Source organism: Mytilus californianus, unplaced genomic scaffold (assembly GCF_021869535.1).
Source record: "Mytilus californianus isolate M0D057914Y unplaced genomic scaffold, xbMytCali1.0.p SCAF_3, whole genome shotgun sequence".
Lineage (NCBI taxonomy): Eukaryota > Metazoa > Mollusca > Bivalvia > Mytilida > Mytilidae > Mytilus > Mytilus californianus.
The window spans coordinates 114,473,843-114,491,048 of NW_026262679.1; the positions used below are offsets into that span (position 1 = coordinate 114,473,843).

Below are 17,206 nucleotides of genomic sequence, written 5' to 3' on the forward strand. Positions count from 1 at the left end.
AGTTGAAATTACTTTTAAAAAATCAGTCTCAGTCTAATCATGGCCTACATGCATGCATAAGAATAAAAATCTCAGAAATTTAAACAGTATGTTAAAGTTAAAAATCTCATTGCATATAAATTTCATAAAACATTATATACAATCTTACAAAATCAATCACATAGCTTCAAAATCAAAAATGTTTAAATCAAATTTGCTTTTGAAATAATAGTATAGGTTCCTTTAAACAAAATCGTTTTTTAACGGCAAAATTAAATTGGCTTCCGCTTACCTAGAGCCGGCAAAATAGCCATTGCCTAATAAAAATGCTTTATTTCAATCTTGAATAAATAGATAATTTATAATTCACCGTTTCAATAAACATTTCCCCCGTTTCCCATCAAATTATTTGACACGATGAGTTCAATCTGAGTATAAATACACAAATCTGAGCTAGACTACTTATAATAGCATGTATTATTGTGGTCTGAGCACGAACCAATAAACCGCAAATTGTGACAAGTATGTACAGTTTGACGAAATATCAATCATGTTTGTTCAAAAATGTTATCATGCTAGGTTATTTCTTGGAACTAATAACTCAATGACGGAATACATAGGTATAAGTCTCAGATATTACCGTGATATTACACCATTCAGAAACATAAGTGTTTTTTCTTACTCTTAAAATCATAGGCGTTTCTTCAGCCTCAGGCATAAAAAAAATTGCCAGCATCATAACACAGGTTAACACAACTTTGGCCTTATTATCTATCTAATTTTGTTTTACTCATATAATTCAAATTCAGATCTATCACAACTCGCGTGTTCCTTTTATAAGGATAGCGAAGTCAGAGATATATATCTTAGTTAGATTGATCTTGCAGAGACATAATTATTATAATACAATATTATATGTATTATATGGCTCTGATTCTTGCTTGCTTAAAGTTCATTATATGGCTCTGGTTCTTGCTTGCTTAGTTCAGTTGCAAAATTTTCATACATATCCAAGACGAGAACAAATTAACAATTGAAACGATAGGAAGGTTCTGTACGGTATATTTCGACATGGGATGAAGTGCGGGAAAATTTATAAAGCTACTGCAAAATGAGGGTATGCTGGATAGGGGTAAAACTTTTGCCAATTGTAATAGGCTACATACGTACCCTCCATAGAGTTGTTGTAGAGGTTCTTCAACGTGCAGTGGCACTGGCCCTGCATATAGAAATAAAAGTATAAAGAAATTTTCGTTACCATGAAATCGAATTAAAAGTTTTGAGATCGAATCATAGTACTCAAAATGTTATCAATTTGGTTCTGATGACAGATTTGTTTATAGTCTCCGTTGAACTCACTCACAAGTTGTCTAGGCGGGCCACGATTAAGATGTGGATTCTCAATGGAATACCTCAACAAGTTATTTGTTATATTCAGATGGGATCTAGATGTCATTATACTCTTAAGGTGGCTCGGCCCTTTAAAAGTGCGCATGTAGTATATATCACGCTATAGCGCTGGACGCAGTTACGAGTGTCCTCATATAGTTATGCGTATCTTCATATAGTTAGACGTATATTCAAAACAGTTGCGGGTACTATTATAATTATAACAACAATCGTTGCCATTGTAATAACATTTCAGTTACAGAATGCCGTTTTCCCCCACGCGAATATACAAAAACCCTCGCATGAATTCATAGGTATGATTTACTTGTGTCCAATCCATTCTACTTTGAGTAAATACAATATGTTAAACTAAACTAAAGAATACTTGATAATCAGTATATTTTATGCAACTAACACGAATAACAAAACTATTCTGCGCTATGGTGACGTCACCCTTTATCCAAGCCAAGAAATTGCCTCCGTTGAAATTTTGCAAACATCCCATAGAGCAAATTACATGGATGATTAATTTTGACCATTTGGTATATGGCTGTGTTTTAAGTGAGGGTCATAAATTAATTTATTGAATGAAATCAAATCTTTAACTACTAATGGATGCCGTGGGAGGTCGACCGGAATTTTTAGCGAGGATTTCTTGGCATGTAACAGATAGAAAACTCAGGGTAAACATTCATAGAACCGAGACAAGGGGCAGTGGCAAATATTTCATGTATATTTTGAACACAAAGAGGATTACCCCGGTACCCTTTGCCAAACATAATCTTTTTTTTCTTCAATTTGCCAACGGACTTTATGTTATGAATTGTAGTTTCACTTTCCATATTCGGTATTTATTCTAATTTAAGCTCCACGTAGTAAAAATCACGTGATTCAGGAATATAGTATCTTGGATTTAGACTATTTCTTTCTTTTCGGGCGGGGGCTCCAAGCAATCAACATGCATGTGTATAACGGCACTGTAGATTTTCTTATAAAACTCATATCAAAACATGTAGTTGAAATTACTTTTAAAAAATCAGTCTCAGTCTAATCATGGCCTACATGCATGCATAAGAATAAAAATCTCAGAAATTTAAACAGTATGTTGTAAAAAAAATTAAAGTTAAAAATCTCATTGCATATAAATTTCATAAAACATTATATACAATCTTACAAAATCAATCACATAGCTTCAAAATCAAAAATGTTTAAATCAAATTTGCTTTTGAAATAATAGTATAGGTTCCTTTAAACAAAATCGTTTTTTAACGGCAAAATTAAATTGGCTTCCGCTTACCTAGAGCCGGCAAAATAGCCATTGCCTAATAAAAATGCTTTATTTCAATCTTGAATAAATAGATAATTTATAATTCACCGTTTCAATAAACATTTCCCCCGTTTCCCATCAAATTATTTGACACGATGAGTTCAATCTGAGTATAAATACACAAATCTGAGCTAGACTACTATAGCATGTATTATTGTGGTCTGAGCACGAACCAATAAACCGCAAATTGTGACAAGTATGTACAGTTTGACGAAATATCAATCATGTTTGTTCAAAAATGTTATCATGCTAGGTTATTTCTTGGAACTAATAACTCAATGACGGAATACATAGGTATAAGTCTCAGATATTACCGTGATATTACACCATTCAGAAACATAAGTGTTTTTTCTTACTCTTAAAATCATAGGCGTTTCTTCAGCCTCAGGCATAAAAAAAATTGCCAGCATCATAACACAGGTTAACACAACTTTGGCCTTATTATCTATCTAATTTTGTTTTACTCATATAATTCAAATTCAGATCTATCACAACTCGCGTGTTCCTTTTATAAGGATAGCGAAGTCAGAGATATATATCTTAGTTAGATTGATCTTGCAGAGACATAATTATTATAATACAATATTATATGTATTATATGGCTCTGATTCTTGCTTGCTTAAAGTTCATTATATGGCTCTGGTTCTTGCTTGCTTAGTTCAGTTGCAAAATTTTCATACATATCCAAGACGAGAACAAATTAACAATTGAAACGATAGGAAGGTTCTGTACGGTATATTTCGACATGGGATGAAGTGCGGGAAAATTTATAAAGCTACTGCAAAATGAGGGTATGCTGGATAGGGGTAAAACTTTTGCCAATTGTAATAGGCTACATACGTACCCTCCATAGAGTTGTTGTAGAGGTTCTTCAACGTGCAGTGGCACTGGCCCTGCATATAGAAATAAAAGTATAAAGAAATTTTCGTTACCATGAAATCGAATTAAAAGTTTTGAGATCGAATCATAGTACTCAAAATGTTATCAATTTGGTTCTGATGACAGATTTGTTTATAGTCTCCGTTGAACTCACTCACAAGTTGTCTAGGCGGGCCACGATTAAGATGTGGATTCTCAATGGAATACCTCAACAAGTTATTTGTTATATTCAGATGGGATCTAGATGTCATTATACTCTTAAGGTGGCTCGGCCCTTTAAAAGTGCGCATGTAGTATATATCACGCTATAGCGCTGGACGCAGTTACGAGTGTCCTCATATAGTTATGCGTATCTTCATATAGTTAGACGTATATTCAAAACAGTTGCGGGTACTATTATAATTATAACAACAATCGTTGCCATTGTAATAACATTTCAGTTACAGAATGCCGTTTCCCCCCACGCGAATATACAAAAACCCTCGCATGAATTCATAGGTATGATTTACTTGTGTCCAATCCATTCTACTTTGAGTAAATACAATATGTTAAACTAAACTAAAGAATACTTGATAATCAGTATATTTTATGCAACTAACACGAATAACAAAACTATTCTGCGCTATGGTGACGTCACCCTTTATCCAAGCCAAGAAATTGCCTCCGTTGAAATTTTGCAAACATCCCATAGAGCAAATTACATGGATGATTAATTTTGACCATTTGGTATATGGCTGTGTTTTAAGTGAGGGTCATAAATTAATTTATTGAATGAAATCAAATCTTTAACTACTAATGGATGCCGTGGGAGGTCGACCGGAATTTTTAGCGAGGATTTCTTGGCATGTAACAGATAGAAAACTCAGGGTAAACATTCATAGAACCGAGACAAGGGGCAGTGGCAAATATTTCATGTATATTTTGAACACAAAGAGGATTACCCCGGTACCCTTTGCCAAACATAATCTTTTTTTTCTTCAATTTGCCAACGGACTTTATGTTATGAATTGTAGTTTCACTTTCCATATTCGGTATTTATTCTAATTTAAGCTCCACGTAGTAAAAATCACGTGATTCAGGAATATAGTATCTTGGATTTAGACTATTTCTTTCTTTTCGGGCGGGGGCTCCAAGCAATCAACATGCATGTGTATAACGGCACTGTAGATTTTCTTATAAAACTCATATCAAAACATGTAGTTGAAATTACTTTTAAAAAATCAGTCTCAGTCTAATCATGGCCTACATGCATGCATAAGAATAAAAATCTCAGAAATTTAAACAGTATGTTGTAAAAAAAATTAAAGTTAAAAATCTCATTGCATATAAATTTCATAAAACATTATATACAATCTTACAAAATCAATCACATAGCTTCAAAATCAAAAATGTTTAAATCAAATTTGCTTTTGAAATAATAGTATAGGTTCCTTTAAACAAAATCGTTTTTTAACGGCAAAATTAAATTGGCTTCCGCTTACCTAGAGCCGGCAAAATAGCCATTGCCTAATAAAAATGCTTTATTTCAATCTTGAATAAATAGATAATTTATAATTCACCGTTTCAATAAACATTTCCCCCGTTTCCCATCAAATTATTTGACACGATGAGTTCAATCTGAGTATAAATACACAAATCTGAGCTAGACTACTATAGCATGTATTATTGTGGTCTGAGCACGAACCAATAAACCGCAAATTGTGACAAGTATGTACAGTTTGACGAAATATCAATCATGTTTGTTCAAAAATGTTATCATGCTAGGTTATTTCTTGGAACTAATAACTCAATGACGGAATACATAGGTATAAGTCTCAGATATTACCGTGATATTACACCATTCAGAAACATAAGTGTTTTTTCTTACTCTTAAAATCATAGGCGTTTCTTCAGCCTCAGGCATAAAAAAGATTGCCAGCATCATAACACAGGTTAACACAACTTTGGCCTTATTATCTATCTAATTTTGTTTTACTCATATAATTCAAATTCAGATCTATCACAACTCGCGTGTTCCTTTTATAAGGATAGCGAAGTCAGAGATATATATCTTAGTTAGATTGATCTTGCAGAGACATAATTATTATAATACAATATTATATGTATTATATGGCTCTGATTCTTGCTTGCTTAAAGTTCATTATATGGCTCTGGTTCTTGCTTGCTTAGTTCAGTTGCAAAATTTTCATACATATCCAAGACGAGAACAAATTAACAATTGAAACGATAAGAAGGTTCTGTACGGTATATTTCGACATGGGATGAAGTGCGGGAAAATTTATAAAGCTACTGCAAAATGAGGGTATGCTGGATAGGGGTAAAACTTTTGCCAATTGTAATAGGCTACATACGTACCCTCCATAGAGTTGTTGTAGAGGTTCTTCAACGTGCAGTGGCACTGGCCCTGCATATAGAAATAAAAGTATAAAGAAATTTTCGTTACCATGAAATCGAATTAAAAGTTTTGAGATCGAATCATAGTACTCAAAATGTTATCAATTTGGTTCTGATGACAGATTTGTTTATAGTCTCCGTTGAACTCACTCACAAGTTGTCTAGGCGGGCCACGATTAAGATGTGGATTCTCAATGGAATACCTCAACAAGTTATTTGTTATATTCAGATGGGATCTAGATGTCATTATACTCTTAAGGTGGCTCGGCCCTTTAAAAGTGCGCATGTAGTATATATCACGCTATAGCGCTGGACGCAGTTACGAGTGTCCTCATATAGTTATGCGTATCTTCATATAGTTAGACGTATATTCAAAACAGTTGCGGGTACTATTATAATTATAACAACAATCGTTGCCATTGTAATAACATTTCAGTTACAGAATGCCGTTTCCCCCCACGCGAATATACAAAAACCCTCGCATGAATTCATAGGTATGATTTACTTGTGTCCAATCCATTCTACTTTGAGTAAATACAATATGTTAAACTAAACTAAAGAATACTTGATAATCAGTATATTTTATGCAACTAACACGAATAACAAAACTATTCTGCGCTATGGTGACGTCACCCTTTATCCAAGCCAAGAAATTGCCTCCGTTGAAATTTTGCAAACATCCCATAGAGCAAATTACATGGATGATTAATTTTGACCATTTGGTATATGGCTGTGTTTTAAGTGAGGGTCATAAATTAATTTATTGAATGAAATCAAATCTTTAACTACTAATGGATGCCGTGGGAGGTCGACCGGAATTTTTAGCGAGGATTTCTTGGCATGTAACAGATAGAAAACTCAGGGTAAACATTCATAGAACCGAGACAAGGGGCAGTGGCAAATATTTCATGTATATTTTGAACACAAAGAGGATTACCCCGGTACCCTTTGCCAAACATAATCTTTTTTTTCTTCAATTTGCCAACGGACTTTATGTTATGAATTGTAGTTTCACTTTCCATATTCGGTATTTATTCTAATTTAAGCTCCACGTAGTAAAAATCACGTGATTCAGGAATATAGTATCTTGGATTTAGACTATTTCTTTCTTTTCGGGCGGGGGCTCCAAGCAATCAACATGCATGTGTATAACGGCACTGTAGATTTTCTTATAAAACTCATATCAAAACATGTAGTTGAAATTACTTTTAAAAAATCAGTCTCAGTCTAATCATGGCCTACATGCATGCATAAGAATAAAAATCTCAGAAATTTAAACAGTATGTTGTAAAAAAAATTAAAGTTAAAAATCTCATTGCATATAAATTTCATAAAACATTATATACAATCTTACAAAATCAATCACATAGCTTCAAAATCAAAAATGTTTAAATCAAATTTGCTTTTGAAATAATAGTATAGGTTCCTTTAAACAAAATCGTTTTTTAACGGCAAAATTAAATTGGCTTCCGCTTACCTAGAGCCGGCAAAATAGCCATTGCCTAATAAAAATGCTTTATTTCAATCTTGAATAAATAGATAATTTATAATTCACCGTTTCAATAAACATTTCCCCCGTTTCCCATCAAATTATTTGACACGATGAGTTCAATCTGAGTATAAATACACAAATCTGAGCTAGACTACTATAGCATGTATTATTGTGGTCTGAGCACGAACCAATAAACCGCAAATTGTGACAAGTATGTACAGTTTGACGAAATATCAATCATGTTTGTTCAAAAATGTTATCATGCTAGGTTATTTCTTGGAACTAATAACTCAATGACGGAATACATAGGTATAAGTCTCAGATATTACCGTGATATTACACCATTCAGAAACATAAGTGTTTTTTCTTACTCTTAAAATCATAGGCGTTTCTTCAGCCTCAGGCATAAAAAAAATTGCCAGCATCATAACACAGGTTAACACAACTTTGGCCTTATTATCTATCTAATTTTGTTTTACTCATATAATTCAAATTCAGATCTATCACAACTCGCGTGTTCCTTTTATAAGGATAGCGAAGTCAGAGATATATATCTTAGTTAGATTGATCTTGCAGAGACATAATTATTATAATACAATATTATATGTATTATATGGCTCTGATTCTTGCTTGCTTAAAGTTCATTATATGGCTCTGGTTCTTGCTTGCTTAGTTCAGTTGCAAAATTTTCATACATATCCAAGACGAGAACAAATTAACAATTGAAACGATAGGAAGGTTCTGTACGGTATATTTCGACATGGGATGAAGTGCGGGAAAATTTATAAAGCTACTGCAAAATGAGGGTATGCTGGATAGGGGTAAAACTTTTGCCAATTGTAATAGGCTACATACGTACCCTCCATAGAGTTGTTGTAGAGGTTCTTCAACGTGCAGTGGCACTGGCCCTGCATATAGAAATAAAAGTATAAAGAAATTTTCGTTACCATGAAATCGAATTAAAAGTTTTGAGATCGAATCATAGTACTCAAAATGTTATCAATTTGGTTCTGATGACAGATTTGTTTATAGTCTCCGTTGAACTCACTCACAAGTTGTCTAGGCGGGCCACGATTAAGATGTGGATTCTCAATGGAATACCTCAACAAGTTATTTGTTATATTCAGATGGGATCTAGATGTCATTATACTCTTAAGGTGGCTCGGCCCTTTAAAAGTGCGCATGTAGTATATATCACGCTATAGCGCTGGACGCAGTTACGAGTGTCCTCATATAGTTATGCGTATCTTCATATAGTTAGACGTATATTCAAAACAGTTGCGGGTACTATTATAATTATAACAACAATCGTTGCCATTGTAATAACATTTCAGTTACAGAATGCCGTTTCCCCCCACGCGAATATACAAAAACCCTCGCATGAATTCATAGGTATGATTTACTTGTGTCCAATCCATTCTACTTTGAGTAAATACAATATGTTAAACTAAACTAAAGAATACTTGATAATCAGTATATTTTATGCAACTAACACGAATAACAAAACTATTCTGCGCTATGGTGACGTCACCCTTTATCCAAGCCAAGAAATTGCCTCCGTTGAAATTTTGCAAACATCCCATAGAGCAAATTACATGGATGATTAATTTTGACCATTTGGTATATGGCTGTGTTTTAAGTGAGGGTCATAAATTAATTTATTGAATGAAATCAAATCTTTAACTACTAATGGATGCCGTGGGAGGTCGACCGGAATTTTTAGCGAGGATTTCTTGGCATGTAACAGATAGAAAACTCAGGGTAAACATTCATAGAACCGAGACAAGGGGCAGTGGCAAATATTTCATGTATATTTTGAACACAAAGAGGATTACCCCGGTACCCTTTGCCAAACATAATCTTTTTTTTCTTCAATTTGCCAACGGACTTTATGTTATGAATTGTAGTTTCACTTTCCATATTCGGTATTTATTCTAATTTAAGCTCCACGTAGTAAAAATCACGTGATTCAGGAATATAGTATCTTGGATTTAGACTATTTCTTTCTTTTCGGGCGGGGACTCCAAGCAATCAACATGCATGTGTATAACGGCACTGTAGATTTTCTTATTAAATAAAAAAAGTTGCCGGTCCGGTACATGAATAGATCGGTTAGAAATCAAAGTTTTACTTTTAATTAGATTAGAGGGTTGAAAATAGAGAGCACAAAAAGGGGGGTGGGGGTGTTCCACAGGGAATATTTCCTTCTTATGAACTCTACATCTGAAAGGTTTATATATTTTTTTTATTTAATTGAAAGAGAGAAAAACAAATGTAAGACAAATTGTGAATGGTCTTTTCTTCCTTTCTCCTATGCCAAGAAATTGCCTACGTTGAAATTTTGCAAACATCCCAAAGAGCATATGTTCAGAAGTTCTTAGATATTTCCCAAGATGTAGGGCATATATCACTGGAACAGAGACGATACCAAAATAAGTATTTTGAATACTGAATCAGCTTTAGATATTGTGTACAAACACGGCATCTAGGCACTCAAAAGACGATTATTAAAAAAAGGGGGGGGGGGAGTTACACGCAACGAATGCATACGAGGGCTACCCTATGTGTTACATATGAAAACATACAGAAGAGCTATATTAAACCAGCGACAGTAAGAGATCCAAATTTTCATTTAGGGGGGGGGGAGGGGCTGCTCCAGTCCATGGCATAGGGACTTCAGTCTTGACTATAGGTCAAATATATGTAATATATTATAGCGCGTCAATCGTCTACATACATTGAAAAAAAACGGAAAAAACGTATGCCTCTACTGTAGACGATTTATTGGCTATATATCTGATCTGTAGTCCAGTCCCTATATATGCTCCAGTCATGCCTGGGTGATTCCCTATATATCCACCAAATTTTCCCTACAAGAGGGGGGTCCAATGCACCCTGCTCACCCCCTAAATCAGTGTTTGAGAGACACATATTCACTTGTATATATGTCTCAGAATAAACCAATGTAAAACCAAACCTTAGCCTAACTCAATTACTGATTAGACCAATAATTATGATGTCTTGAAAGGCTATTTTATTTTTTTTTGTCATAATTATCTGGACTACTGCTACCTATGATCCCATCATTAACATATGGTCGAAGGGGGTAGGGCTAGGGTGTTTGTTTCATCTTGCACACAGTTACAGGGTTTGGTACAGACATCTGGCTATTGTTGTAAACCAGACACCCCAATCATATACATTTATTGTACATGTATTTTTGTTTGCAAGAATCTGTACATATATACATGTACCCGTTGTTCATATAAATTTCAGAAGAAAATCATTACCCATTGATCCATAAATATATATTTTCCAAGCTATCATAAAAATAAACTATGACATCTTTAGATGTAACTAAAAACCTGGGTTCTTTCATATTATTGAACAAAAACATCAGTACACAATTTTACAGACACCTAAGATTATCATAACATTTAGACATGCTATCTGGTTATTAACTTTAACTGATTTTATAAATTTTTTGTAGTAATCCTTGCATTCTGTTTATTTTTAAAGGAATGCATTGACCATACAAAAGAATATATGTTTGTTTGCCCTAACCCTACCTACCCAAAACATAGCTGCCTACCCAAATTCTTTTGTTGATCTGATGTGAAAAAGTTTTCTTTTAATCTGATAGGCATGAAGACTAAAACACATCTGACACTTCAATTTCCCTTTGCTGTGAGAAAAAAGAAAATGCCTACCAACCTACCCACTGTCTCTAAAATGTATCTTTGGGTAGGGTAAGGGCAAACTAAAATATTTATAAGTGTAGCCTTACAAATGTGACATCAAAATTTATCAGTGTAAAAATTATTTCAGGTTTAAACAGTCTTCTTGAAAACTTGGACATAATGACGTAAAAATCTGCTAAGAGGTGTGCAAATTGAGCAGGGAATGCCCCATAAACCCTTTCTGTTAGTTAACATTTACAGTGTCCAGTTATGTACCCCTTTAAGTTTATTCTGTCCTTTTAAATTTGTGAATAAAGGAAGTATCTTTATAAATAATTTATATATATATATATATATATGCTCTTAAAAGGTAAATTTACAAATGATATATTATGTTCAAAACAAGCTGATTACTTTTTGTTTAGTTCTAAGTAAAAACTAGGAGTAAGGGAATTTTCTGCTAAGGGAATTTAGACAATTTTTTAAAAATTTCAACCTAAGGTCAAATATATAAATTTCACTTGTCCACTTAATCATGTTAATATGAAAAACTAAAGTGCAAGGAGTATTTATTTATCTACATTTCTTGTTTCAGCAATTGCTGTACCTTTCCAGTTACTTATTATGTGTTGTGTATTAATTTGACTATAACACTTTTGAGTGACTGGATAGGTTGATAATATTCATCAATCGAAAAAGAAACTGGAGAGATTGGTAATGGTTTTAGACAGCAGCAATTGAAGGTACACAAATTATGGTTGTCATATCAGCCTACAAAGTCATATCAATAGCCCAGGCTAGTGGTCAATAAGCATGAGTCATCAGACATCAGTCATATCAATGGCCTAGGGTAGTGGTCAATTATCAGGAGTGATCAGTCAACAGTCCTATCAATAGCCTAGGGTAGTCGTCAGTTATCTGGAATGACCAGTTAACAAAGTCATATTACTAGCCTAAGGTAGTAGTCAATTATCTGGAATGACCAGTTAACAAAGTCATATCACTAGCCTAGGGTAGTAGTCAATTATCTTGAATGACCAGTTAACACAGCCATACCACTAGAATAGGGTAGTGGTCATTTATCAGATCAGTTAAGTTAACAAATCCATATCACTAGCCTAGAGTAGTGGTTAATTATCAGGAGTGATCAGTTAACAAAGTCACATCACTAGCCTAGGGTAGTGGTCAATTATTAGGAGTGATCAGTTAACAGACATATCACTAGCCTAGGGGAATGGTCAATTTTTAGGAGTGATCAGTTAACAGAGACATATCACCAGCCTAGGGTAATAGTCAATTATCTGGAATAACCAGTTAACAAAGCCATATCACTAGCCTAGGGTAGTGGTCAATTATCTTGAATGACCAGTTAACAAATTCATATCACTAGCCTAGGGTAGTGGTCAATTATCTTGAATGACCAGTTAACAAAGCCATATCACTAGCCTAGGGTAGTGGTCAATTATAAGGAGTGATCAGTTTACAAAGTCATATCACTAGCCTAGGGTAGTGGTCAATTATCTGGAATGACCAGTTAACAAAGTCATATCACTAGCCTAGGGTAATAGTCAATTATTTGGAATGACCAGTTAACAAAGTCATATCACTAGCCTAGGGTAGTAGTCAATTATCTTGAATGACGAGTTAACAAAGCCATATCACTAGCCTAGGGTAGTGGTCAATTATCAGGAGTGATCAGTTTACAAAGTCATATCACTAGCCTAGGGTAGTGGTCAATTATCTGGAATGACCAGTTTACAAAGTCATATACTAGCCTAGGGTAGTGGTCAATTATCTGGAATGACCAGTTAAAAAAGTCATATCACTAGCCTAGGGAAGTGGTCAATTATCTTGAATTACCAGTTAACAAAGTCATAACACTAGCCTAGGGTAGTAGTCAATTATCTGGATTGACCAGTTAACAAAGACATATCACTAGCCTAGGGTAGTAGTCAATTACCTGGAATGACCAGTTAACAAAGCCATATCACTAGCCTAGGGTAGTGGTCAATTTTTAGGAGTGATCAGTTAACAGAGACATATCACCAGCCTAGGGTAATAGTCAATTATCTGGAATGACCAGTTAACAAAGCCAAATCACTAGCCTAGGGTAGTGGTCAATTATCTTGAATGACCAGTTAACAAATTCATATCACTAGCCTAGGGTAGTGGTCAATTATCTTGAATGACAAATTAACAAAGCTATATCACTAGCCTAGGGTAGTGGTCAATTATCTTGAATGACCAGTTGTCAAATTCATATCACTAGCCTCGGGTAGTGGTCAATTATCTTGAATGACCAGTTAACAAAGTCATATCACTAGCCTAGGGTAGTAGTCAATTATCTTGAATGACAAGTTAACAAAGCCATATCACTAGCCTAGGGTAGTGGTCAATTATCAGGAGTGATCAGTTTACAAAGTCATATCACTAGCCTAGGATAGGGGTCAATTATCTGGAATGACCAGTTTACAAAGTCATATACTAGCCTAGGGTAGTGGTCAATTATCTGGAATGACCAGTTAAAAAAGTCATATCACTAGCCTAGGGTAATAGTCAATTATTTGGAATGACTAGTTAACAAAGTCATATCACTAGCCTAGGGTAGTAGTCAATTATCTTGAATGACGAGTTAACAAAGCCATATCACTAGCCTAGGGTAGTGGTCAATTATCAGGAGTGATCAGTTTACAAAGTCATATCACTAGCATAGGGTAGTGGTCAATTATCTGGAATGACCAGTTTACAAAGTCATATACTAGCCTAGGGTAGTGGTCAATTATCTGGAATGACCAGTTAAAAAAGTCATATCACTAGCCTAGGGAAGTGGTCAATTATCTTGAATGACCAGTTAACAAAGTCATAACACTAGCCTAGGGTAGTAGTCAATTATCTGGATTGACCAGTTAACAAAGACATATCACTAGCCTAGGGTAGTAGTCAATTATCTGGAATGACCAGTTAACACAGCCATATCACTAGCCTAGGGTAGTGGTCAATTATTAGGAGTGATCAGTTAACAGAGACATATCACCAGCCTAGGGTAATAGTCAATTATCTGGAATGACCAGTTAACAAAGCCAAATCACTAGCCTAGGGTAGTGGTCAATTATCTTGAATGACCAGTTAACAAATTCATATCACTAGCCTTGGGTAGTGGTCAATTATCTTGAATGACAAATTAACAAAGATATTACTAGCCTAGGGTAGTGGTCAATTATCTTGAATGACCAGTTAACAAATTCATATCACTAGCCTAGGGTAGTGGTCAATTATCTTGAATGACCAGTTAACAAAGTCATATCACTAGCCTAGGGTAGTAGTCAATTATCTTGAATGACGAGTTAACAAAGCCATATCACTAGCCTAGGGTAGTGGTCAATTATCAGGAGTGATCAGTTTACAAAGTCATATCACTAGCCTACAATAGGGGTCAATTATATGGAATGACCAGTTTACAAAGTCATATCACTAGCCTAGGGTAGTGGTCAATTATCTGGAATGACCAGTTAAAAAAGTCATATCACTAGCCTAGGGTAGTGGTCAATTATCTTGAATGACGAGTTAACAAAGTCATATCACTAGCCTAGGGTAGTAGTCAATTATCTGGATTTGACCAGTTAACAAAGACATATCACTAGCCTAGGGTTGTAGTCAATTATCTGGAATGACCAGTTAACAAAGCCATATCACTAGCCTAGGGTAGTGGTCAATTTTTAGGAGTGATCAGTTAACAGAGACATATCACCAGCCTAGGGTAATAGTCAATTATCTGGAATGACCAGTTAACAAAGCCAAATCACTAGCCTAGGGTAGTGGTCAATTATCTTGAATGACCAGTTAACAAATTCATATCACTAGCCTAGGGTAGTGGTCAATTATCTTGAATGACAAGTTAACAAAGCCATATCACAACCTAGGGTAGTGGTCAATTATAAGGAGTGATCAGTTTACAAAGTCATATCACTAGCCTAGGGTAGTGGTCAATTATCTGGAATGACCAGTTAACAAATTCATATCACTAGCCTAGGGTAGTGGTCAATTATCTTGAATGACCAGTTAACAAAGTCATATCACTAGCCTAGGGTAGTAGTCAATTATCTTGAATGACGAGTTAACAAAGCCATATCACTAGCCTAGGGTAGTGGTCAATTATCAGGAGTGATCAGTTTACAAAGTCATATCACTAGCCTACAATAGGGGTCAATTATCTGGAATGACCAGTTTACAAAGTCATATCACTAGCCTAGGGTAGTGGTCAATTATCTGGAATGACCAGTTAAAAAAGTCATATCACTAGCCTAGGGTAGTGGTCAATTATCTTGAATGACGAGTTAACAAAGTCATATCACTAGCCTAGGGTAGTAGTCAATTATCTGGATTTGACCAGTTAACAAAGACATATCACTAGCCTAGGGTTGTAGTCAATTATCTGGAATGACCAGTTAACAAAGCCATATCACTAGCCTAGGGTAGTGGTCAATTTTTAGGAGTGATCAGTTAACAGAGACATATCACCAGCCTAGGGTAATAGTCAATTATCTGGAATGACCAGTTAACAAAGCCAAATCACTAGCCTAGGGTAGTGGTCAATTATCTTGAATGACCAGTTAACAAATTCATATCACTAGCCTAGGGTAGTGGTCAATTATCTTGAATGACAAGTTAACAAAGCCATATCACAACCTAGGGTAGTGGTCAATTATAAGGAGTGATCAGTTTACAAAGTCATATCACTAGCCTAGGGTAGTGGTCAATTATCTGGAATGACCAGTTAACAAAGTCATATCACTAGCCTAGGGTAATAGTCAATTATTTGGAATGATTGCCAATGAGACAACTCTCCACAAGAGACCAAATGACACAGAAATTAACGACTATAGGGCACCTAACAGCCTTCAACAATGAGCAAAGCTCATACCACATAGTTAGCTATAAAAGGCCCCGAATTGTGACAAATGTAAAACAATTCAAACGAGAAAATTAACGGTCTAATTCATGTACAAAATAATAAACGAAAAACATATATGTAACACAGCAACAAACGACAACCACTGAATTACAGGCTCCTGACTAGGTACAGAGACACACAGAATGTGGCGGGGTTAAACATGTAAGCGGGCGCCCAAACCTACCCCTAATCCCGGGACAGTGGTGCAACAGTACAATACAAGAGCCGTACAAAACGATAAACAAACAACACATATGATCAACAGCAACAAACAACAACCACTCAAATACAGGCTCCTGACTTGGGACAGGCACATATAGAATGTGGCGGGATTAAACATGTTAGCGGGCGCCCAACCCTCCTCTTACCTGGGACAAAGGCTTTACTAATCAGATAGATACAAATAGAAATACATCTAACAAAAACACAGAGTGGACGTGGGAGGGTACTTGTAACATAGACAGATTATTTTATCAACCGAAGCACAGGTGAGGTGTTACTCGCTTTATTTTACCAATTTGTTCAGTGTATAACAAAATCAGTTTCATGACATGGACATTGACAGGGAAAAAATGCACACATAGAATTTGTATCCGGAGACTTCATTACAATTCCAATCAGCCAGGACCTTAATACCAGGAATTATTTGAATCTTTATAAATTATGAATTCGGTAAAATTGATAAGAAATTTATGATTGATTGATTGTTGGTTGCTTAACGTCCAGTGGCAAATATTTCATGCATATTCAGGACGAGAACAAATTAACAATAAATACAATAGGTAGGTTCTGTAAAGGGGGCGTCCGGGATTAAGGTCGCCACGGGAAATAAGGGTATATTGAATAGGGACAGAAAATTAGCCTTGTAACAGGTCACCTACGGACCCCTCAAAGAGTTGTTGCAAGGGTTCTTAACGTGCAAAGAGCGTGGCACTCTCTTTACACGAGACATCGGATTTAACGTCCCCATTCTGACCGGACGTGGCTGCAAATTTGTACATCCCGCACAGCCAAACGGACGCCCCTCTTTAGCAAGGGTTTTACTGCCGGTCGGAGGAAGACCAATGGTGACCATACTTCTATTCCCCAGTCACCCTTGGGGGAGAAATTTATGA

At 35.3% G+C, this 17,206-nt stretch overlaps 2 protein-coding genes across 2 annotated transcripts in view; one reads left to right on the top strand and one right to left on the bottom strand.

The window, feature by feature from the left end:
• LOC127735877 (GPI transamidase component PIG-S-like) overlaps positions 1-1,179 on the bottom strand; it is a 35,354-nt gene extending 34,175 nt beyond the window's left edge. Inside the window, exon 1 of the mRNA XM_052246279.1 lies at positions 1,150-1,179. Coding sequence (XP_052102239.1) covers positions 1,150-1,156 — 7 coding nt within the window. The 5' untranslated portion in view covers positions 1,157-1,179. The remainder of the gene's footprint in view (positions 1-1,149) is intronic.
• Positions 1-17,206, top strand: part of LOC127735875 (uncharacterized) — a 125,331-nt gene that overhangs the window by 57,858 nt on the left and 50,267 nt on the right. The window lies entirely within an intron of this gene.